Source organism: Pungitius pungitius, chromosome 2 (genome assembly GCF_949316345.1).
Source record: "Pungitius pungitius chromosome 2, fPunPun2.1, whole genome shotgun sequence".
Classification (NCBI taxonomy): domain Eukaryota; kingdom Metazoa; phylum Chordata; class Actinopteri; order Perciformes; family Gasterosteidae; genus Pungitius; species Pungitius pungitius.
The window spans coordinates 13,937,569-13,961,854 of NC_084901.1; the positions used below are offsets into that span (position 1 = coordinate 13,937,569).

General features: G+C 45.6%; 2 protein-coding genes across 3 annotated transcripts; one reads left to right on the forward strand and one right to left on the reverse strand.

Moving 5' to 3' along the window:
• Positions 1-65: 65 nt before the first annotated feature.
• LOC119210057 (cohesin subunit SA-1) lies at positions 66-13,875 on the reverse strand. Of its 2 annotated transcripts, none has more exons than XM_037459666.2 (32): positions 13,744-13,875; positions 13,302-13,398; positions 12,781-12,877; positions 12,291-12,506; positions 11,367-11,463; positions 10,981-11,057; positions 10,467-10,671; positions 9,953-10,104; positions 9,597-9,794; positions 9,197-9,295; positions 8,638-8,717; positions 8,075-8,182; positions 7,363-7,459; positions 6,879-6,993; positions 6,620-6,723; positions 6,179-6,271; positions 5,945-6,037; positions 5,602-5,802; positions 5,315-5,382; positions 5,144-5,231; positions 4,860-4,940; positions 4,182-4,274; positions 3,914-4,076; positions 3,281-3,414; positions 2,932-3,033; positions 2,471-2,604; positions 2,166-2,288; positions 1,684-1,859; positions 1,332-1,467; positions 1,096-1,197; positions 872-974; positions 66-544 (listed from the first exon to the last, which is right to left on the reverse strand). In XM_037459666.2, the coding sequence occupies exons 2-32, from the start codon at positions 13,328-13,330 to the stop codon at positions 494-496; spliced, it is 3,615 nt and encodes a 1,204-aa protein (XP_037315563.2). In that variant the 5' UTR covers positions 13,331-13,398; positions 13,744-13,875; the 3' UTR covers positions 66-493. The 2 variants fall into 2 exon arrangements, with proteins under 2 accessions (XP_037315563.2, XP_062414492.1); XM_062558508.1 differs by having other exon boundaries at positions 13,302-13,395; positions 13,744-13,862.
• Positions 13,876-14,845: 970 nt separating this feature from the next.
• On the forward strand, positions 14,846-24,071 carry gpc2 (glypican 2). The gene is made up of 11 exons (XM_037461951.2): positions 14,846-15,300; positions 16,821-16,979; positions 18,061-18,195; positions 19,078-19,253; positions 19,345-19,425; positions 19,928-20,093; positions 20,666-20,796; positions 21,225-21,371; positions 21,847-21,983; positions 22,413-22,585; positions 22,694-24,071. The coding sequence occupies exons 1-11, from the start codon at positions 15,132-15,134 to the stop codon at positions 22,963-22,965; spliced, it is 1,746 nt and encodes a 581-aa protein (XP_037317848.2). The 5' UTR covers positions 14,846-15,131; the 3' UTR covers positions 22,966-24,071.
• The last annotated feature ends 215 nt before the right edge of the window (positions 24,072-24,286 follow it).

Genomic DNA, 24,286 nt, shown 5'->3' on the forward strand with positions numbered 1-24,286 from the left:
TATGCACTTTATATTCGTTATACTAGTAGACATAATGGTCCACCAATAATACCTCTCCAAATTAGATGTGCATAAAAAGAAAAAAGTGACCACCACACTTCAATGAACACTCAGACAATTGTTCTTAGGATACTCACTGTTAACCATGTTTTAATCAACATTAAATCAACAAGTGTCCCACAAAAAATATTTAATCTTGAACAGTGCAAAATGTGACACTAAATCCATAACAGGAGGGAAAAATTTCAGTCAACGGCGATTTAAATTAACTTCAATACTTAACAATCGCAATCGTGAATTGCAACCAATGTTTCCCCAAAACGTCCTAATCAATTATGCCGTCCTCCTTTCCTCCAACAAAATGACGACTAAACTAGAGCTGACAGGGGAACTGCGTAGACTGGTCACAAATAAAACACTCAGTCCAGTGAGATGTGCTGAGCTGAAGATGAAAAGAACAGCTGTTCCCCAGGACGCCGAGGCCTCTGTGCCCTCAGTCAAACAGCTCATCGAGGACGCTGGCTGAGGTGTGCCGGGTGGAAGGCTGCAGAGCAAACGCAGAGGAGGAAGAACATTGAGGGGCCAGTAAGTTAGTTCTTAGTTTGTGTTCCAATAAGAAAAGCCATGTAAACTGAATTCATGCCACAGTAGAGGTACTGTCCAAACCAGAAAAGCAAATGTATTCATACTATTGCACTCGTTACACTAGAGGTGCCAGTAGCAAGCATAAAGCACTCGTACAGTTCAAGTGAAGCTCAAATGATGCGTCAACACAGACATTTATAACGGACTCTTCATAGGAACGTTACGCACTCCATGTAACAGGTGTTTGTTGTAGAACAGACATTTTCAGAGATTTGTATTTTTTTACCAGTGTATATGCAGAATCATTGTCGGAGTCACTTTCGTAATCCTTAATATCAGGATCCTCTTCTCTTTCTTCATCATCGTCATCGTCCGCAATCAGAGATAATCTGGAGAGAATGAGTTTGTTTTAATGCCATTATTCTTACTAGAAGCATCACAAAATGAGACAAATATTCACATGTCATTCACCACTATTACAAAAAGGTAAATCTCTAAAACTAGTCTCACAAGTTGAGGGGGGAGTTGATGTCCTCCGTATCCACAGAGCGAGCGGTCTGACTGGACAACAGTGGCTGGTGTCTGGAGGGCTTCACCTTTCGCATACTGGACCTGGTGAACAGCAGCCATTACACTCCAGGGCTGGTCACACCATGTGTACAATGGCTGTTTCACAGAGGCACAGAGTGCACGAGGTAGCTGCTGTTGCCGTCTCTGTAGTGATACTTGCTAAACGACAAACTCACCCCAAAGAGAACTCGTCCTCGGACCCCGGCTCAGACTCTTTGGCTCTGGAGGCCGGCGGTCTCTGTGCCGTGGAGGTGAAGGCTGGAGGGGGAAGGCTGCTGTGGACGCTTGAGCCGTCCAACCAGGATCCCCGGACTGGGGACAAGGGGACAAGGGGAGGTGGTTACCTGGGACCACCAGCCACAAGGCCAAAATGAAGATCACTGGCTGCAGCGCTAGTTTTATTTCATTTGAGTGTTCCTTCCTTTCACCAAATTACTTTGTACTCCAACAACTGCTTGAGATGTTTAGGTTACCGCTGAGGACACAAAGAGCGGTGAATGGATACACATCTTTGCGTGTCCGTCTCACCCTGAGGAGTTGACCTCTTGCGTTTCGCTGCGGGGGCTTCATGGGAGAAGTCGGCATCGCCTCCCTCCCCCGTCACTCTGGCTTTCGCAGAGCGGCCCTCCAAGGAGCGCTGATACAGTCTGACTGACGGCCAGGAGAGGGCAGCAGCGGGACACTCTGACTTCAGGACCGCGGCCCTGAGAGGGGACGAGAGACGAGGACAAAGAGTCAGGTTCAATCCAACAAAGTAAACCCCAGAATGAGACCATCTTCTTTGTGGAGAAAGCTTATTGATATGAACAAACATCAACTGCTTGGATCAGCTGGAAGCTTTTGAACAAGAAAATGTAACTTTCTTCTTTGAGGAGAAAAGGTTTAGCTTTGCTCCTGAAATGATGCCGACAAATGTAAAACACTAGTAGATGGGGAAATGTTGAATAAGACTGATGTCATTATGGCATATATTTGGCTGTTTGTAAGGATGGGTTCACATGATTTCTTACAAATGAACACGGTCCTGTTGAAGCAGCTTGAAACTGAACTCGCTGAGGATCTCCAAGAAGGCCACATTCGATTGCTGCTCCTCTCCCTCTGGCGGCTCCCGAAATGCAAAACGTACGCCTTCCCTGAGAACCGAAACAACTCGACTGAAGAGCTCAGAAAACAAAACTCTAGGACTCAGAGTGAACAGCAGCCTCATTTACACCAAAGTGTGACCCCACATTTCATTTTAAAAAGGGGAAAAGGACTTTTGATGAAAAGTCAGGGCCAAGAGGTGTGGGTGTGCGTCAGGGACACGCCCACTTACACGTGCAGGGCCACCAGCGGTTTGCGAGCGCGCTTAAGGTCGATGCCGAAGCTCATGGCGAGCCTCTTGGCCAAGTCCCGGATCTCACCGACATCCTGCCTGCTCTGTTCCTCCGTCAGCATCTCGGAGAACATCTGATCGCACACAACGTTAATAGGACTCACTACACAAACCGTTGCATACGTGTGGACGGACTGTTCCCCCGAAAAACAAAACCACAAAACTGTTGAGGATTAAGTTTTATAGAAGCTGTAATCTGTTGGGCATAAGACAGATTAGTTAGTAAGAAAATAAAGTTAAAATGTGCCCCGCAGAAAAAAAAATGTCATCTACAGATGTATGCAATGAAAACAATTAAAAATACCAAAATTAAACATTTCACCATCAAACCAAAAGATGTGATTGCCCATTTCATGCATTATTTAAAAGTTCACAATACACGGTGAGGAAAGAACTCCCACCTGCTGCAGACACAGACAGACGGTCTTGGCGCTCCGCACAGGATCGATGACCTTGCTCTTGCTCACAGTCTCTTTGATGATGTCGCCATAGTCTTTAAAATACTGGAGAAAACCAGCAAATGAAAATGTTCATCATCATGAGTGTATTTGATTACCAGCATCTTCTAAATGACTCCAATGTGAGAATAATCTCTGCCTTCTGTTCCCTCTGATTCATTCTCAGCACCTCGTGGAGATGTTCTCACCATCCTCCATTGTTAATGCTTTAATAACTATTCTTTCAGTCCTAATAACTGTATTCCTAATCGATTCACTTTAAATACAACAGTTTACAAACTGAAATCTCCACCTTGTTGTAGTGCTTGAAGACGTTGGTGGCAGCAGTGAGGTCCAGCACCCCGTAGAGGACCATCTTACAGTAGCCGGCCAGCTGGTTGCGCCTCCTCTGGAGAAGAGTGATCTTCATCGCCTCCTCAGCCTCAACTAGAAGGAAGGGAAGGAAGGAAGGAGAGCTCGGTGTCAGCAACAAAGCAATAATAAACTAATATCTGAAGGTTTGACGTGATGACATTTGGCTTGCAGTTCATTGGGAAAAGAGAAAAGCAGCAGAGTCTCAAAACAAAAACATCAAGAACCGTGTCTGAATGCATAAATAACGAGAAAGACCTCTGGGAGAACTTTGTGTGTGTGTGTGCGCACGCAAACCACCACACAGCCACGAGGAGAACCTCTGAACATCAAACATTTAGTTCTTCATCTGGAATTCTCACATCAGTATCTAAAAACTACAAAGCAACAATCTGTACGTCCACGTCCTGCGACAACCATTCATCCGTTGTGTGTGGTTGTATTTGGTGACTCTCATTGAGTCCTAGAAGATTGTAGTCAACTAGAAGCAGAAAGGAACCAGACTGACCAGTCGGACCTTGAGCCTCGACAGTCAGTGTCAGTGTAAATGTAGTTCTACGATGTTCCAAAGTACCGTTGAGCTCAGCATCTTCAGAGTCGGAGAAGACGTAGTCCAGCAGGAAAGCAGCCATCTCGGAGCGCAGGGAATCCGACGGCAGGTAGACCAGCGCGTCGGGTTTAACGCGGGCGGAACTGGCGCCGTACAAGAGCAGCAGGTCACACAGCAGCTCAAACGCCTGGAGATGGAGAGAAGCACTTTGTTAGTCCAGCTCTGCTTGTCTCTAAGGACACGCCCAGCACATACATGCTGATGTTCAAAGTGACACCTCTACGGGACTCACCTGATCTCGGATCTCATTCTGGTTCAGAGACAGACACGTTTCACAAACTCTGCAGAACGAACGCATCTCCTTCTTCAGACGCTTCACTTCCTCCTGCAGCCGATGGTGAAGGGACAAAAGGGCAGAGGTAGAGCCATCACACACATGATCCCTCATGTGTCATGTTCCTTATGTGTAGGACAAGAAGCAAAGCACCACATTTTCACCATCGGGACATAATCAAAATCCAGCTTCAATGCCTCAGTCATTTATCATTCAATTGGGATTTAAGACATGACCAAATATGATGAATAATTTGGGCAAAATGGAATTTGAGCTTTCTCTGGCCCTTCAGTTTAAATAAGTACACAAATGGACAAACGAGTCACAACTAAGTCCTCAGAGGGAATCAGAGACGAGCTGAGACAAGCTAGTACGTAGACGTGTGGATGGAACAGATTGTTGAGTTAATTGCTTGCTACCGGCGCAGCTGGTGAACCGTTGGACAGCACGGACGGGAAGAGCTTCACAAATAAATACACAGGGAGGCCCCCGACATGGCCTCCGTGGGTTGGCTGTGCGCCTTATTGTGAGCAGGTAGGCTGTCACGTCCGAAAGCCAAGTAAGTGTGTGAAAGACGGAGTCAAGGTCAAACTATTTCTAAGCAAAGGAGGATGAATGCAGAGTGTAGACGAGAACCTCAGCTGGCGTGGAGTTAACTGCATTCACTTTAGCCCACATCAGGTAAAAGGCAGCACATCTTAAGGCCGACACCATAAGCTGAAATGACACAAAGAAAGATTAAATAGAAATACCAGCAGAGATTGAGGTGCAACAGGCAAAACACATTTTGAACGTTGCTGCATAAAATGGGCTTAACACTCGCAATAAAAGGTTCTTTACAAACGAGGCAAAATGCAAAAAATGAAAGTACTCATGTTTTCCACGACTTAAGTCACGGCCTCTGTTATCACAGCACAGACCTCCTTGTCCAACTCTCTGGACTCCATCCTGCTCTTCAGAAGCTCCAGACACGAGTCGAACAGCTTCCAGCTGGTCGGGTCCTTGGCACTACACAACGAAACAGACACACACGTCTGTGCAACAAATAGCGTGTACTACTACTGCCATATGCATCGATTCCACGCACTTACCTGCTCAGAGCGGCAATCCTTTTCAACGCAGTGGCTGCACTGTAAACATCGTCGTCATCTGCAGTACCCTAAGTAAACAAAACACACTTTAACTATCTGATGAGGTATGAGGAAAGGTTTCTGATGTAATACAGATACATGAACTGGGAGGCGGTTTGTTAGGTTTTCTAACAAATGACCCGTGTTGCATCACACAGATGTGTTTCTGTTATTTATCTGGCGCTCACTAGCATGAAGGCAGAATAGTGTGAGCATGCTTTTCATAAAACCTTTGACTGCTCTCCCACCTGCACCAGGTCACTCAGGTAGGCGTTGAGGCACTCCGTCAGGCTGTCCATCAGCTGGCTGAAGACCAGGTTGGTGCGGGAGGAGAAGGTGTAGCGGTCGGCACAGAGGGTGCTGAGAAGGGTGGCACAAGCCTCCAGCACAGTGACATCTGTGTGCTTCTCAATGATGCCCCAGACCTGAGACAGCAGCAGGTCCAAATGCTAACAGAGCAGAGTGTGAGGGGGACGGATCCGGGAGAACCGGTTAAGAAGAAGGAAAATATAGGAGGAGGGAAATGATTTACAGAGTCATTTCCTAAAGAGATTTTCAGCATCTATTGAGGCTGGTTTCCTCCACTCCTACCTTGTCCAGCCCTGCGGCGCTGCTGTACATCTCCAGAGAAAAGTACAGGGGAGCTTTGAGAAGGAGGCTCACCTTCTCTGCATCTGCTGAGTACTGAGGGGAGGCATTCAAAAACATGAAATAAATCAAGTGTCCTTGTACTTTACTCAATGTGACATGAGGTAGCGATATGGCAAACATAAAGCAGGTAAGTACTATGGTATTACGTATGTTAAGTTAACCTTGGATGTGTACCTTGGCCAGCAGCTGTGGCAGTAACGGGATGAAGTGTGAGGTGATACGCCTCCTGTCTTGTTCCTGGACCTTCTTATCCTTCATGGTCACGTTCTAATCCCACACGTTCAATGTGGAGACCAAACGCATTGTGAGTATTTCAGAATCTTTGTAATATAAAATGTGAAAGGTTGTGTCTAATAAACAAAGTGCTCATTGTGATAAACTGTCTATGTTGAACCTGAAAATGAGCAAACCAAAAGCATGTGTGACACATTCCAGGGAACAGAGGCAAACACTTGTGGAATATCTAAATTATTCTAGTTTAGAGTCACAAGGTTGCATATTGTAGTTGTGAATCCAGAACTTTGGATGATGTGTTGCAAGTAAAAACAAAGAATGACATTGGTCTCGCCCCCGAGTTTCATGAAAGAAGCTCATGGTGTGTGTGTGTGCCACCACCTTCTTGGCCGGAGTTCTCCCGACAGGGGGGGTGGCCTGTGCTGCCTGTCTGATGGCACACATCATCAGCTCTATGAGAACCCCCTCCTCCTCGTAAATCAGACCTGGAACACACACATCGCTGCAGGACTCAGTGGGTGAGGGCTGAGACGACAGCGATGGAGCAGCACGCGCAGGACCAACCAGGTGATAAAGCATGACTTGCATCCATGATTAGGCTGAGCTCAATGCACTGATGAAGATAACATGACAGTCATACCTCGTTCCTCACCAGACTCCTGTAGCAGCATTGCCGTCATAGTGTCCCAGTCTCTGAGCTCCGACCTGGCCACGGCCCACAGACTGTCCACCAGGTAAGCGCCGTGCTCGTGGAACTGTCCAGAAAATCCACAGTTGATTGATTGATTTAAATGTACCTTGCAGGGTTTTACTGAACTACAAAGGCCCTCTTTGATTTTAGCCATGACACAAGGGTTGGTTTGGAGTTTAATGTGATCCGAAGCATGTTCTCCGTTGTTCACTTCCAGTAAGTGAAGATGCAATATTCAGCTATTTGAGAAAATTGGGCCTTTGGGCGGATGTGTTGGAATAACATTTCCTGCACAGCGCAGTGGGCAGTTAAGTGTTTTACAGGGAACTCAAAATGAAAATTGATTTGAGCAATAAACCCTTTGTCGTGGTTGGTCTACCTTTATTCATGAACACATTGTGAGTAGAATAGTGCAGTGGCTGAGAGACACTACCTCGCTCTGGATGAAGAAGGTGATGAGGATTTGAAAGAAGGCTGCATTTCCACTGTTATCGCTCTCGTGGTGGTCACTGGCGAGCACAGTCTTCAGCCTGACATTCAAAAAAAGGAACACAAATAAACATTACGTTAACAAAGGCACAGTCTGAAACATTCTTTAGACAGACACAAAAAAGGTTCTTTTGAATAATCACTAGGAGCCACTAGAGCCCCCCTGCTTCCTCTGTTCTTTTTGTTTGGGACATGCCGCTCTGCCTCTTCCTCCAGCTGTCACTCCTCTGCCTCTTCTCCCCTGGGTCACCCTGTAATCGCAGTCATCTGAATCAGAAGCTTGGGAAGCCGCACTAAATTATCCTCTCTGGAAAAACAAAGCTATGCCTGTTAGCTAGAGTGAAGATGGATAATACTAATGTTGAGGCAGGAGACCCGCCACGTGTTTATAAACCACATGAGACAAATCCCACTCGAATTGCCTCCAACTAAACTAAGAAAAGGCATGGAAAGCAAATAAGCAATAACACGCTCCCATCTACAGGAAGCTATTTGTGTGATATACGCTATATTAAATGAAATAATTGATTCCTCTGAGCTTTAATGTGAATTTAGTTGGTCTTTTTGGTGGAATCACTTTGATACGGAAATGAATGAAACAAACAGAATTTTGGCAGAGTGAACTCGACGCGCAGAAAGGAAGGATGAAAATGTACTTCTTGAAGAGGAAGACGCCGGCTGCAGAAGCGAGGGCTCGGTTTGAGGCGTAAACCAGAGGATAGATGGGACCACACTCCTCCTCTCTCAGACCTTCCTCCGTCCTGCTGCACGCAACACACAGAACCCGTCACACACACACACAGTTATTAACATGAACAGCAGACTGTCCTCCAGCATCGTAATACTTGTTAAGACATCTCATTTAGAAGGAACTTGAATTGGGGCGAGATGTCAGCCAACCACACTGACTCAAAGTGTTATAGCAGCTATGAGTAAACAATACACTCTTATTGATTAGAAACTGGATTGATTAGAAACTCGTATTGATTAGAAACTGGATGGACAACCAGGGTTATTTATTTTCACAAATAATTCTTAACTACATTTCAATTGAGCTGAGTAAACACAGCTCAAAACTAGGAATGCAAAAGAAAGAAAAGCAATTAAATTGTATAAAATGGGCTATAATGAGGATGTTTTAATCTTCAAAAATGACATTCTGAGCCTGTATGTTGCCGATAGCGGCACAGAGAAACCATCAGAGACAGAAAGGCCTCACTGTTGGAGCAACAGCAAGAGGTTGACCACTTCCACTGCCACCTCTGGGTCCTTGTCCAGCACCATGGAGAGCATCCTCTCCTGAAACACACACACGCACGCAGACAGATGAGGAAAAATCATGCCAGCAGACTTCAATGCATGAAAGAGACACACATAAATGCACGAACACCCACAGATGCATGAACGCACACACTGATTAGGCGCCAAGCCACACCTTGAAAACCATTTATCTGCCTCAGCACATGTGGCTTTTTTATGTGTTTCAGGAAAGCGTATTAACCATCAGTAATTGGCAGCAATTAACGCATCCAGACACACAACCAGACAAAGGATGAGACACAAAAAAGAGGAATGGTGAAGGGTTTTTTGTTTTGTAGAGAAAGGCAGGAAAATAAGGGGAGGGGCCACAAAATACTGAAGTGAGACATATGCAGACAACAAGATAGAAACACAATAAGCTGAAACAATCGATTAAACAGATGCTGTGCAGACAGAGAGAATAAAGGAAGGAGAGAAGATACATTAAATGAGGTTGCCAATCCAGAGGGATGCCTCACTTTAAATCTGCTGGTGAAAAGCTCCAGGCGGCCAATGAATTCCTTCTCCTGGTACAGACCCTGCAGGGCACGCACACACCGCAGACGCACTGGACTTTGCTAAAGGAAAGAAGAAGAGAGTAGAGTAACCCACACTACAACCTACAGACTGAATCCCCTGAGCTCCTTCCTACTGGAGCTTTTCTTTTTGTGCAAGTGGTGTGTATGTGGGCCTTCTTGTGTCTGTGTGCAGACATTCTACCAAAGTTTCTGGTTCAAGAGGCGGTCAGAGACTAGGACTTCATATGAAACAAAAAGCACTCATTTCTATCTCCACTGCTGGGCTGCAGATGGATGCTACCTCTGTGACAGAGGGGATGCTGTGGAACGAAAGAGAACATGTAACTGTCATGTGTGGTACCTTGTCATGCAGGGTCCACCCCAGGTATTTAAGATAGCCATCATTCAGGAAGTCTTCAGGGTCCTTTTGCAGCCACATGCCCAACTCCTCAATGCACGTAGCCCGGATGTCAGCCAGCTGGTCCCGATATCGGTGCACAAACACACCGCGGAACGCGGCGTTCATCATGCAGGAGAGCTCCTCTCTGTTCTCCTGCAGCTGTAACACACACATGTACAACAAGGAAAGACAATATTGGTACAATAGACTGGGATCCAAATGCCTCATGCATGGATGGACTGCTTTTATGTGCCGACCTGCCTGTGTATTACACGGAAGAGGCTACACGCATGCCAGTGTGTTTGTGTATGTGTCACCTCACTGATGGTGGCCTGCAGCTCCTCCAGTCTGCCGGGGGCTCGTTCATGTGCCCCCTTGCTGTTCTCCAGGTTGTGTTGCCGCTGGGTGGTCTGCAGCTGAACAGACACCAGCACGGCTACTTCCACCAGCCCGGTCATCACCTTCATGGCTAATAGAGAGACGCATGCAGGTTAGCACAGATCGGCGCTACCGACAGGACTGCGCGTTACCTGGGGGGGGGGATCGGCTCATACACAGTACTAACAGAAACATATCACAGGAGCTCAGTGAACTCTACAGAAACTAATGGGGGTAGTTTGGCATCTCCTTTGAAATTCACAGAACTGAAAAAGAAAGACACTACAGCGTCTGTGTTACTACTCCTTTAATCAGATTTTACAAATTTAATGGAGGAGAATGCAGCACGACACCAGGTACAGTCAATATACAGCACGGAGCCATGACCCCCGTCGAGTCAGTTGTCAGTGTGTACGTTTATATTTTTATAGTACGTTATGCAGCAGTGCTTACCGATCAGGGTGCTGGTGTGTCGGAAGGCTCTGACCTGGGAGTCGGAGAGGCCAGTGAGCATAGCCAGCAGGGATGGGAAGAGGTACTCATCATAAATTAGGCTATTTCGACACGATCTCACAAGAACCTGAACAAACTCGCACAGGCCGGCTTTGAAACGCTTCAGCTGGGGGCCTGGAGTACACAGAGGGTAGTTCACTGAAACCTGCGAGAGGACAAGAAAAAGAAGATGGACATAACACACTGGGCTTTATATACTTCCCTGAGGCAGAATGTCATCAACGGTTTACCAAAGTGATTAATGAGTTAATGTGTCCATTTATCAGCCAAGATTATAATTTGTCCGTCTATCGTACTGTACTCCGTCCTTCAGATTATAATCTCCCTGGATACGGAGGCCGTTAAGACTCTCAGCATATTCCAGAAGGATTATTGGATGACAAAGACTACAAAACTAGATGCAAACCACTTTAAGAACCATCTTTATTTTCTAAAGATTTTAAACATGTCTCACCTCATTGAACTCTTTGGTTAGTGTGCCGATGATCTCAGCATTCTGTATGTTATCCAACATCTCTCTGGTAACCACTCCTGGACAAAAGGATCAAAGGCCAGTGACCCATCAGAAAAGTGAAATCAACTCCTGAAGATTCCAAGTGTGATAAAACACACGTGTCTCTTGAATATATTTAAAGGCATAATTTATTTTTCATTCCTTAATGTCATCAATGCTTTCTGTTTTTAGTAGACAGAATTAACCCAGCTCCTGCACGTTGTATCGTTACCATACTGGGAGATCAATAGTTGACTGCTGATCATTCCCTGGGCTGAAATTGGAAGGATAATCTTTTGAACTCTGACCCCCGCCCCCATCTCTCAGGCTCTCATTTGACCTCTGACCTTTGCATCCACAGGACCCAACAACAAAGTTGATGAGCACCAGCAGCCCCTGCTCTCGGCTTTGCTTGTAGCTGTCCAGCCACTCGTCCACCACCGTCTTAAATGGACAGGGAGATAGCAGCCAATGAGAACGCCAGACTCAGATCAAAGGGTGAAGGGACACAACAACTAGATATTATTCAAGGAACAGTATGGATTTCATCTTTCAGATTTCTTTAAACTATTGGCGTTATAGGTTTGTCTCAGTAGCTCTGAATGTCCCGACCACCGCCCACATTTATATTTCCTGGTCACTTTGAATGAGTATTATTCATATTATCTCATTTGCATAATCCTTTTTGGCAACGACGGAACTATTGAACATAAATGGATGCAGCTTTGGAACATCTGCTGTGTGATAACCCCAGTGTAGCGTACATTACAAACATAGAGAACTAGAAGTGACAGATCTTTGCGTAACAGACTAAAGATAATGTTAACTGCACTTTGTCTGAAGTGCTGAATGAAAGTGAGTAAACCCCCAGAATTCCCTTCTGCATTGTGCTGCTGCTTTTCACTGTAGTGGGAGGCTTTTTTTATTACTGCTCACCGGACATTCTTGGCTTTCTATTGTTATGTGACGATTTTTTTTGTAGTCTTTAACCAGAAGAGACTGGCCCAGCACCACAAAGGTTTGTATGGTCACATGCTGTCAATCATTGACTGCACAATCCAGAGAGAACTCCTCTTCCTCTTTGCGTATCAAAGCCAATTCTGTTGGGTGAAATCAGTCAGCTCCTGACAGCAGAGGATAATCCCTCATTGTTGCTCATAGAGCCTGGTTTCTCTTCTCATTACACATGCCTCCTTCAGCACCTCCCTCCCTTCATGTGTTTATCGCTACAACCCCTTCCCCCTTCGCACTCCAGCTGACAGTTTGCTCACCACCATGGCACTCTTTCCAGAGCAGACCGCATCATGGATATTCTCTGCACTGATGCCTCGGCTTCCCTCGCTCAGTGCGGTCACAGGTCTGGACGCCTGCCTGGATGTCCTCCCAGAGGGCTGCTGCTGCTGCAAGGAGGAGTCTGAAGAAGTGGGGATGGAGCTGCTGCGGCTGGACACCCTCAATGCAGCTTTATGCCTTGGTCTCTTGGGTGGCTTGGGATGAAAGAGATGAGGAGGAGAGGAGGAGTGTGGGAGGGGGGGCAGCTCAGCAGTGAATAAAGGGAACTGATGTTGTCAACTGAATTACTGGTAACCATGGCAAGATAAGGTGGAGACTTAGCACGGTGTTGCAGTTATGACTTTGATTAACCCTTACCATCAGAAAACACCCAACTGTATCATCACCACCACGTGATGTTCTTCATTGTGCCTTACCAATTTGAAAAATGTCCAAATGAGTGAATCAAGTCAGAATAAAATGATTTACCTGAGGTCCGGTTACTGCCATCTTGCCCCGCTTTCTGGCTTTCAACGTGATCTCAAAGTCACTGCCAGAATCTGAGAAGTCATCCATCTCATCAACACTAACGGAATCAAGACAAAGCATTGAAAAGTATTTCTGGTTAACAGCGCTACAGAGCAAAGTAGCTACCATCACACAAATGGTGATTTTACAACAGCAAGTTTATGTAGATGTTTTGGTGGACAACAATCAGGTCAGTTCAGGAGAAGCTCTGAATGTCTCTGAATGTTTAATCCACATTGTTTTCATCCACCATCATATTGTACAGTACACACGCACTCAGAGGTTGAGAAACGGAAGTTGTTATCTTTGACATCTTTTTGTTTTTTGTTCTGCTGATTTGCATACGAGTTCAATTAGCTAACAATATGTGTTTCGGGTAAATACTTTACAATCAAACGGTTACAACTTGGCCTTATTAGTTATGTTAACCTTAGCTAAAACAAATTCAGCTCAGCTGTACAGCGAGGCTTGGCTCACTTTACCTGTCCAAAATGGAGTCTTCGCTTGCCATTTCCCCGGAGAGGACACGGGTTGCTGCTGGTTAGCTGGTCTTTGCTAGCTCCTTGTCAGCTAACGCTGCTGTGGAGAGGAGCCCAAATTAGCCACAAGGCCAAACGTAGCTAGCCCCTTAGCATTAGCTAACGTTAGCTAACCACCTTACTTCAATAACGTTAGCCTACATTTACATTGTTTAAAATGTGCGTAAACGGACTTTCAACTGGAAGAACGGTTTTTTCCATTCAACCAACAGACAGAGCAGAAGAAATATTGCATTTTATGCGTGATTGAAAGAAAGAAAATTACACTGAATAGCAGATGATCCATTGTATGTTAATTAACGCTAGCATTGAAATATAAGGCCGCAATCTACCACAGCAAGAAGGACCATAAAACTATACGCAGATATTTAAATTATTTTACCACCTGATGTTATAACAAACGATTCGTTTGTTCCTTTCTTTACAGAATTGTTGTAATTTATTTATCCGTCTTTACCGCCTGGTGCGATTCAAGCGCGCAAAAGTACGCGATATGAGAGTGGATGCTCATTGGCCAGCAGCCTCTCAGCTCGAACGGTGATTGGTCACTTGACGATCATTGGTCATCAACGCAACAAGTACTTCTGCTTCACCGACGGAAATAGGCGATGAAACCACATGTGTATTTCAGATAGTATAGTGGAATAAAATAAAATGAAGAATTTAACCATTGCTGGTTAGATGTATGCTCTAAATGAGTGTCTTTATGGGTACGTTTCTACATTTCCTGTGGTATTGTATTCATTCATATTCTGTCTGCTGGTAGATGCTCTAGATGTATGGGTAAGTTTCTACATTTGCTCAGGTGTTGTATCCGTGCAGCGTGTTGCAGCAGCCGGCGGTGTGGGGCTCAGCTGCTCCACGCCCCGCAGCCTCAGGCTCTCCACCCCACTCTCCCATGTGGAGGCTGCTGTGCACGGCCCATTGTTCAGGGTGTGATGGGTTGTGGTCAAACCCGCTGGAGTGAAAGACGACTTCCGGTCAAAACCTTTAAAATAAAATACCTGCTGGAATAGCACAGCACTCAGTACTTTGCTTGTCAAAATGGCACAGAAGCACAATACATCAGGCATTCTATGGGATGTTTTCTTTAAAAGACGTCCCACTGAGGTGATACAAGCAAAACGTAAACGGGCAGTTGGTGTTAATAAGCCAGCACAAGTTATCCTTTATAGCTGGTGTTATTTTTAATTTATTTTAAGAGGCTTTATAGTGCAGTTTTTCCACTGCCTCTTAAGCTTTTTAGGCTGCCTATTGGAACATGCTACGTTTAACTTGCATTTACTTGCAATTTCACAAAATTCATAGCTGCCATTTTATTCTACTGTGTTTATTCGTGTCGCTTTATATATAGGATTGCGTCCCTTTATGGTGTATTCCGGTGCCCTTTGTTGCTATTTCAAGGCCAGTTGAAATGCCTAGAAGAAAAAGAAACGTGTGTTCTTTTTATTTTGAAAGCTGTCCTGTTTCCGGTAGTTTGCGGCCAACCCCGTGAGCTTGGCTCGGGCTGAGGGACGGGAGTGCCCCGATCACATCCCCTTTACGCACAGCAGCGGATCTCCCAGGGAGGACGAACTAGCTGCTCGCGGTGGATGGAGATGCATCTGTGATGAATTCATCCGCTCATCGCACTCAAAGGGGGGAAACTATGACTCCTTTTAACGTGTGACGTGGATATTCTTTTCACTTTTGCTTTGCATCCAAACCGGCCGTCCGTTCATTTATCAGAAGCCGCTGTGCACGCACCCGCCTGGTTCCATTAGACTTGTGAGCATGGAGAGCCGGCCGTCCTTCCCCAGGTACCCGCTGCTGGTGCTGCTCTGCGCTCTGTCGGGGACCCGCAGCCCCGGCGCGTCCGCGGGGAGGAGCTGCGCCGACACCCGGCAGGTGTACGCAGAGAAGGGGTACAGCACCGGCACCGCTCCGCTCACTCAAATCTCCGGTAAGACAATAACAATGTAATAACGCGATTGAGACATACGGCACAGGGGGAGTCCCGTCTTCATCTGTTAAGAAGCTTTTGCCTAATTCAAGATCCCAAAATGTATAGGATCATTGTCGCAGCAGGAATGTATGTGGGCCAACAACTATGCACATTAAGCTCTCTGTAAAGTCCCTGCTCACAACCACACACTATTTAGTATGGCAACATTAGTAATAGTATAGTTAATAAATTACACCAATACTACAAGTTATGGTAGAAGAGTCATAGAAAAGTACAAGGGGGCCCAAACCCCCCAAAGACACAAAGCAGGAATATCACGGTGAGTGTTCCTCGGGGGGAATTATGCAGGGTGCTTTAAAACAAATTACACCGCCCCCTCCCCCCTTCTGTGCAGTTTAAATAGGATGATTAAGGGGATGAGCAAATTGCCAACACCGGTGCAACAAAGAACCTCGCCCCTAATTAGTCTTTGCCTGCTGGCCCAGTTAAATCCCTGCATGGACTCATAGGCTGCGATAATCGTATCTGTTAAATGAAATCATCACAGGGATTACAAACTGTTGGAGTTTGTATAATTGAAGTTTTGATGAGAGAAGAGCGAGAAGTTTGAGGGTTCATAGGTGACTGTTTAAATGTGGACCTCGGAGGAAATGTTGGAGCACTTGAGGGAAGATGTGGAGGTTAAGCTTTGCATTTAAATCAGCAGGGCTGACTGTGTGTGTGTGTGTGTGTGTGTGTGTGTGTGTGTGTGCGCGTGTCACCCTTAGACGGAGCTTTCAGAAAAAAAAGTGCAATTAATTGGTGGAAATTTATGTTTGTGAAATTGCAGATCTCTTGTGTGAGGATTTATTTTGTGGTAATTTAGCTGTGTGTGAGTCATTGAGACATTATTGATTGATAGTGTGTGTGTGTGTGTGTGTGTGTGTGTGTGTGTGTGTCTGCGCCTGAGTCTTGGCTCACCGTCCCGTGGGCCAGAGGAGCAGATGGCCCAGAGAGCCAAGGATGAAGAGAGGCAGTTTAAAATGGAAATAGAGGGATGAGAGTGGGCGAATAGTGAGACACAGAGAACAAAAGAGGCGGAGGGGAACCTCAGTCAGGGAGGAGTTGGGAGATTTCTGACTATATTAATAACAGCAGCATTATTCATGCTTGATTTAAAATCCTAGAAACAAAGAATTCCAACCTTTTCCCCATTCACAGTGCGGTTTTCCCTCTTTCCTTCTGTTTGCATATCATTACCTATCAAAGACCCAACCTGAGCTGACAAAGAAAGACTGATTGAAGTTGAATAATTCATGTGGGGAAATTACAATTTTCTATCAAAGCTTATCTTCCATAAGATTTCCCCACATTAACTGAACAAACTAAAACATGTGCTTCCACCTGATAAAAGAAGCTTACTGGTGTAACTGAGAACAGGCCTTTGCTTTTGTTGAGTTTATTCACATTAACTGCACCAAACACGTGGCCCACATCATGTGAACGACGGATCCCATCCTGGTTCAACTGTGTCTCAGGTGAGCACCTGCGACTCTGTCCTCTGGACTACACCTGCTGCTCCAGTCAGATGGAGGAGACGCTGGCCCTGCAGAGCGAGAGGGACTTCCTCAAAGCCGTGGAGGAGAACAGCCAGTTCCTTCTGACTACCTTCACGCTGAGGCACCGCCGCTTTGATGGTGAGAGACGGCTCATTGTTGTGTGTGTGTGTGTGTGTGTGTGTGTGTGTGTGTGTGTTGAATTGCCAGAAGCCACAGTGTGCATTCGAGGGGGGGAAAGGGACAGGGGTTCTCCCCGTCTCCCTCCCAGTCTCCCTCCCATCTCCCCCCCGTCTCCCCCCCAGTCTCCGTCCCGTCTCCCCCCCGTCTCCCTCCCCGTCTAAGGGTCTCCGGCTGCACAGTTCCTCTCAGAAGGTCGGATGTCTGAGCCTCAAAATTGACGTCGGACAGTAAAAGCAGGGCAATACATGCATATTTCAGAGAGCCCGACATGCTCCCTATTTATGTTTAATCGGCGCACAAAAACTGCTGAATTTCAAGGTTAGTTTTGCGTCTCACTTTCATTAAGTCTGAGGGCTCACGCGAGACGCAATAAATAAATAATCGTGGCTGCAGAGGTTGAGATGTGCTGACATTTATGCCCTAGTTTTAGTGGAAGTACAGACACACACTGGGCTTCCCTTTCCCATGAATCAACGTTAGCGTCACAAAGTGGACCCTCATTGCCTTTTTAATAACTGCACTTTCAGTAATCAAACTGTAATCAAGTAACAACATTATCAAATCACAGAATAAAGTATGACAGCGGTTTATACATTCACATAAATGGTCATGTACGTAAATCCACCCAGACAGCTTGAGTCATTCCAGAGAATTCAGCCCACGTTGTCGTAAATTCTGTATGTGAAGCTGCAGGTCTGCAGCGGCCAGCTGAATTAACACTTTCTCCTCCTACCTGCTGTGGACTGCTATCACCTTTCCCCCCCTCCTCATCCTTTTACATAATGTATGTGATGAATCATTTAAAGACGCTGAAGGAGGTGTGGGAGACTGCGTATGAGTCCTGAAGATCCAAATAGAGTCCACGTTGTTCCACTCGTTTAGCAGCATGCAGGTTGTGATGTAACCGTCCCTGTGAGCGGTTCATCTGGAAGCGGAGGGGGTGTCTGAGCGCCTGCCTACGTGGAGACCTTGTGAGATACTAAAAGTGGACAAAATAGGTGATGGATTCATCTGTGTTTTCCTCTTTGTGTTTCTGCAGAGTTCTTCAGAGAGCTCATAGACTTGTCAGAGAAGTCCATGAACCAGATGTTCACCAAGACCTACGGCCGGCTCTTCACCCAGAATGCACAAGTCTTCCAGGAGCTGTTTGTGGATCTGCGCAGATATTATTCTGGTTAATCACTTTAATGTATTCTAATGGTCTGATGGTATAAAAAACACAATTTAGTGGTCTAAAGACACCTTACTAGACACCCGGTTACCTTCTACAATCCCAACGCAAACAATTAAAAATGCCCAAAAGGTTCTGATTTATTTATAGACACACCTTCTGACACGTGCGCGTGTTTAAAGACTCTATGTGTGGTCGTCTGGTGGGAGGTGAGAAGTGCGCTGAAGACGCTGTGAAGGTTCTTGTTGCTATGGCCATCTGGTGTCGTCTCATCAGTGCACATCCCCGAGGTGGTAAATCCGGCACAAGTGGGAAAGGATCTTATCTTTTTAAGAGAATTGAAAAACCAGAGGAGATTTGGAGGAGAAATAGAGAGAGAATCGGAATCCCTTGGATGACTGTTTCTATTTCCGTGTTTCCGGATGGCTCCTTTGGCGCGGCAGCCTCTCTGTGGAGGCCGTCTGCAGGCTGCTGCTGCTTATTCAACCCGTATTTGTTTGCCAAACAACATGTGTGGCTTGTTTTGAGGCCGCGTTGGAGACTAAAGATCCGAGATCTCACAATCGTTTATGCACAAAGAGACTGACGCGGATTTAATAGAAAGAAGTAAGAAGTCAGTTCCAAACTTTGCCACTCAGACTTCTACAAAAAGACATTATATTTTATTTCTTGTTAAAGAAAAAAATGCATGTGCAGCTTACAGGGGTCAGGCAGGAGGTTCTGGGTGGGTTTCGGGTTTATGAGCACCAGGCGACATGGATATTGGGGTGAACTATTCCTTTAACTCAATAGTCATAGTCCCATGGTTCTCAATGAGCATCACATGAGTAATACTACCGTGTTCTTTCTGTCAGACTGAGTGCTGAGCTGTTCCTCTCTCCGCAGGGGGCAGTGTCAGTCTGTCGGAGGTTCTCTCAGACTTCTGGTCCGGACTGGTGGAGCGAGTCTTCTCTCTGGTCAACCCCCAGTATCAGTTCAGTGAGGAGTACCTGGAGTGTGTCAGCAAACACGCTGAGCAGCTGCAGCCCTTTGGTGAAGTTCCCCGCAGACTGCGTGTTCAAGTAAAAGAGGCCTTTGTTTACAGCACAATGCACAGTTATGAGCGACTCGGACTGAGTAACATCGTTGTGCTCTCTGTGCGTTTAAATCCAGGTGTCGAGGGCTTTCATTGCAGCCAGAGCTTTGTCTCAGGGCTTGGCTACTGGTCGGGATATTGTTAACAAAGCAATAAAGGTGAGTGTGTCATTATTTCTATAAAATCAAGCTGATAAATTCAAACTGCTTGTTGAACCTGACTAACAATCCAAATATAACAGAAGACAGGAAGAAAAGTAATGAATCATATTTGTAAAGCTTTTGCAATCTTTAAATATTTTACAGTTTTGCTAAAAATATATTAATATAAAACTTTTTCATCATCAAAATGATTAGTAATAACAATAACTGTTTATCTGTTTATTGATAAATCAACTAATCATTCCAGCTCTACATTTGACTCGTCCCAATTATTATCAACAAGTTGCAGAATTATTCTTTTCACAATTTAACAGCACACAAAACAGAAGCTAAGCTAACAAAGCTAACAGTGCTTACACAGCTTACTGCAAGTTGATATCATCCACAACAGAGAATAAAGTGGAACACATTTGGTATGTTTATGTTTTTGACTTGTGAAATGGTCTACATCCTATAATATGAATAACCTTTAATAGTGTTGAGTTATTCTTGTCTTCAGTTGACTGCAGACTCGGAGTGTGTGCGTGGCCTGATGCGCCAGTGGTACTGCCCGCTGTGCCGTGGGATGCCGTCCCTGCGGCCCTGCCACTCCCTGTGCCTTAACGTGATGAAGGGCTGCTTGGCCAATCAGGGCGACCTGGACACAGAATGGAACAATTTCATTGGTGGGTGAGGGTGAAAAATACGTCCTAATATGGGGCTGTGTTTCCAGAGGGTTTACGTTGAGCACAATGTCATGATCCAAATTTACATTTTCAATTTTTTGTGATTCTTCTTTATTATTATTATTAAATTGAGCATCACTAAAAATAGTAATTTTACCTTCACATCCTTTTCCCCTCAATGAATTCCTCCTTCATTAATCATTCATGCTTCTCTGCTACTTCACAATTGATCCGTCTAGGTTTCCTTTCATTGAACCCATATGCTCCTTCCTTTCTTTCTTCCTCCTACCTTTCCTCTCTCAGTCCACGTGAACTAAATCCAAACCCATTTTACCCTCATGTACCCTTTCAACCCTCCATAATTCTTCACACTTCTCTTCTTCCATCCCTTTTCTTTAACCTCATACACATGTGTAAATCACATGTTATTTGCTGATGAGCCAGTGAGAGCTTTCAAAGTACTGTCTTGATGTTCGTCCCGGTGTGGAATGGGTCACCAGACGGTGTGCACACACAGCAAACGTCTTCACCCTGTCATCTCTATTTCTGCATCTCCCTTTGTCGCCTACCAGATGCTCTCTACCAGGTTTCAGAGAAGTTGGAGGGGCCGTTCAACATGGAGCTTGCAGCCGACTCCATCTCTGTGAAAGTGTCTGAGGCCATCATGCACATGCAGGAGAACAGCGTCAGCATCTCCACCAAGGCAAGGAGGAGCGCACACAAGAAATTAGATGGACACTAATGCATTTTTATCGCTTTTCCAAGATTTTGCACACTAGCTATTCTTTTTTTCTTCTTCTGTAAATCTCATTTCTAAGTAAAAAGCTATAATCCTGGTGTTTTAATTTGAATCTTAATGAGACAGCACACAAAGCAAGAAAATGACAGAAATGATCCACAGAGAGCGTGACAGCCTCGCAGTAAGATTAAAACATGGCAGAGGTCCCAGCAGATAATCCAGCAGAGAGAGAGAGTTCCATGGCAGCGCTTTACGGAGAGGAAGCTCAGCTTGGTGTGTTTCATTGTGGGGGTTCGTGGTATCAGAGAGCACACTTCCACCCCCCCGACCCACAATGTGCACTGACACCACAGCTGTTTACGTTAGTTTGACTTTGTCGTTGTTTACCTCAGGTTTTCCAGGGTTGTGGAAGTCCGAGGCCGGCACCTGGACGGCCCAAGCGCTCCCCCAAAGAGTCGGGGGGAAACAGGAGGCCTTTCCGCACCTACACCCCCGAGGAGAAACCCACCACCGCTGCAGGCACCAACCTGGATCGGCTGGTAAAGGAGAAAGCGCCGCATGCGTCGACCTCACTGAGGCAAACGAATGAGCGTGACAACTCTACGAGCCACTCTTTCAACATGATACTGTCATTTGTCTCATTATTTAGATCAAGAAAACGGATAAGTTAAGCGTTAAGTACTCAGAAATGTTGCGCAGGTCATATTGTTGGGTTGAGTATGGTTGATATATGATTTTGGAACTAATAAAGAATGTTTGCACTGTGCTCGAGCCAGGATCCAGACATAGTAATAAGTCTAAGCTCGGTAGGGGATCGAATAATGCCTGTGAGCACAGAGTGGGAGTGAAAAGGAAAATAAATGAAACGACACCAAGAGCAGAGGAAAGAAAAGACCCAGAAGAAGGGTCGTGTCACTCGCCCTGTCAGCCCTGAAGCTTCAATATGCTTCCTTCCAAACAAGGATACTCTAAAAGCAGGTCTGACTCATTCCACGCCTTTCCGCCTCCGCGCAGGTCACCGAGCTGAAGGAGCGACTGCGGCCCATGCGTGGCTTCTGGGTGTCCCTCCCACACACCATCTGCAACGACGAAAAGATGGCCTCCGACGTCACTAATGAGGACCGCTGCTGGAACGGGCAGACCCGGGGGAGGTAAGAGGCGGGCGGGCGGAGGTGGAGGTGGAGGGCGACTGACTGACGGTGCAGACGGGGAAGGATGTAACAGACGGAATTGAGTTTATTTAGTCCACAACAGTCACCCATATGCTGTCTGCTAGTTTTTATGCACACAAGAGGCCCCTTATTCCAGCGTGATTTAGAGGTCGTTCACACACAGCAGACTGGGTCAACACAGACATGTACCACCCCCCAGATCCCCCCCCAGGTTACAAGTTTACGAGGTGACTTCCCTGTCCTTGTACATTAGGGCTGAAGCCTTGGTGGTTGGCAGCACACAACCTACCCAGCATTTATTTCTGATAGCCAGACAGGGGAAACTCAAAAAGATGTCACATGGTGTCAAAGTTGAACCCTCCCCTGATCACATGTGTGCGTTGCATGAACGCCTCTTTGTGTGTCCAGGTACCTTCCGGATGTGACGGGCGACGGGCTGGTCAACCAGATCAACAACCCGGAGGTGGAGGTGGACATCGCCCGGCCGGATGTGAGGACTAGACAGCTGATCATGGAGCTGAGGGTGGTGACCAACAAGCTGAGACACGCTCAGAGTGGACAGGACATGGACTTCATGGACAGTCAGTACAAAGGACACTAAAAGAGCATCAAGTGATGCATTTAAAGGCGTGTTGATGAAATGTCTCATTTCGACTCACCAGTCACAAATTCTTTTCTTCTCGTTCCAGGCGAGGAGGGCAGTGGGTCAGGAGGAGGAGATCAGGGTGAAAGGTACAATGACGATTGGCCCGGCTACGGGCCTCATTCCCCCCCCTACAACAAACCCCCCCGCAACCCCGCCGCTGACCCCGCGAAGCCGCCTCGAGTCCGGGAGAGAAACGGGTCCAAGTTGAACAGAAACCACGGGCGGGACCGGTCTGCAGCCAGCCAGCCGGCCTACTGCCTGATCCCTCTGCTGTCGATGCCTTTCATGGCCACCGTGGCCCCCATGTGGAGATAGCTGGTCATTACAGCCTGCCGGAAAAAACAAAGGTCATTCCATTCGGTTACACCAGCAGACTAAACAAAGCCAAATCAGCAATAATTAAAAGTCACTTCACAGCACAAAATAAATTAATATTTGTCTTACTGCCCAAGCCACAAAATAGGTACTACGAGCACAACAATAACACGTAATATTGCCCTTTCTCAGTGCATTTGACCTGTTGGAGAATGGATGCCGAATGGCCGAGGGGGAAAAGTAAGAGTTAGACAGCAAATGAATTGGGAGGATGTTTGGCTGATGAAGATGATTAATCCTCCGTGAGATGGAGGTTATTCGTGCCGGTTAATAACCGTTTAAGTTTAATTGAGCAGCTGATTTGATCCGTGATTAATATCAACGGCCTCTTGATTTCACTCAAGTTATGTTTCATCTTTTATCAAGTGGAAGTAATACAATTTACTATCTTAATTGAACCTCCATGTTTTTGCCTGGAAAAAGTCAACAGTGTGATTCTTGAAACCAAACAAGGGGCTTACTTTGAATGTACCTAATTTGCTTTAACTTGTGTCAACAAGTGGTTAATTCATGTAATATATTAATGTTCTTAATTTATTTGTAATATAATACTTCCTCTTTCTTATCTTCATTCATTTTATCTCTTAAAAGAACCATCTGTTTTTAACTTTCTCTGGGAAAAAAAAGGAAAAGTCAAGTTGTGTTGATTTATCCTTTTTGTAAACCAATCATTTGAAAGTGTAATTGAACCAAACGTAACGCAACTCTTAATTATCAAACCTTATTGTGGCACAGACTGGAGTTTCCAGGCGTCAACTGATCGTTGTGGAGCAGTTTGTGTGAATGTATGTCTGTATGATGCTTTTATATATTTGTCGTTTCAACGTTCTGATGTCATGTTCAGATGTTCAGATGTTTTTTTATACAGGGCTTTTCCACTTATTTTTCCTAAAAGCAAACAAAGATGATCAGTGGCAGAGCTCACGTGGGAATTTGAAGTCAAATTGAATGTTGACAGAAGCCGAGACGACAGCTTCTTACAGATCGTGTTGCAATGAAGATAAAAATCAAAAAACATCCACTGCTAACTTAGCTTAGCATAAAGTCTGCGGATAAATGCTCACTACTGAACTTAAACTCCGCTCCCTCCTTTCCACAGTGGTTATGCTAAGCTAAGCTAAACTAAGCTAAGCTAAGCTAAGCTAAGCTACTCAGCTGCTGGCTGCAGCTCACGGCTGGAAAGTAATTAATTCAACCTGTTTCAAATAATGTGGAGCTATTTTTTCAGATCTGATCAAAGAAGGAAGCAGCAACAAGGAGG

What these genes read in the sequence shown, in the direction of transcription:
- LOC119210057 (XM_037459666.2), bottom strand. Translation starts at nt 13,330, where the DNA reads ATGGCAAGCGAAGACTCCATTTTGGACAG. An exon ending in TGGCAGTAACCGGACCTCAG is followed by an intron (nt 12,507 to 12,780) that starts GTAAATCATTTT and finishes TTTCATCCCAAG; the next exon opens with CCACCCAAGAGACCAAGGCA. An exon ending in TAACCAAAGAGTTCAATGAG is followed by an intron (nt 10,672 to 10,980) that starts GTGAGACATGTT and finishes GTCCTCTCGCAG; the next exon opens with GTTTCAGTGAACTACCCTCT.
- gpc2 (XM_037461951.2), top strand. Translation starts at nt 15,132, where the DNA reads ATGGAGAGCCGGCCGTCCTTCCCCAGGTACCCGCTGCTGGTGCTGCTC. An exon ending in GCGTCAGCATCTCCACCAAG is followed by an intron (nt 20,797 to 21,224) that starts GCAAGGAGGAGC and finishes TGTTTACCTCAG; the next exon opens with GTTTTCCAGGGTTGTGGAAG. An exon ending in GCACCAACCTGGATCGGCTG is followed by an intron (nt 21,372 to 21,846) that starts GTAAAGGAGAAA and finishes GCCTCCGCGCAG; the next exon opens with GTCACCGAGCTGAAGGAGCG.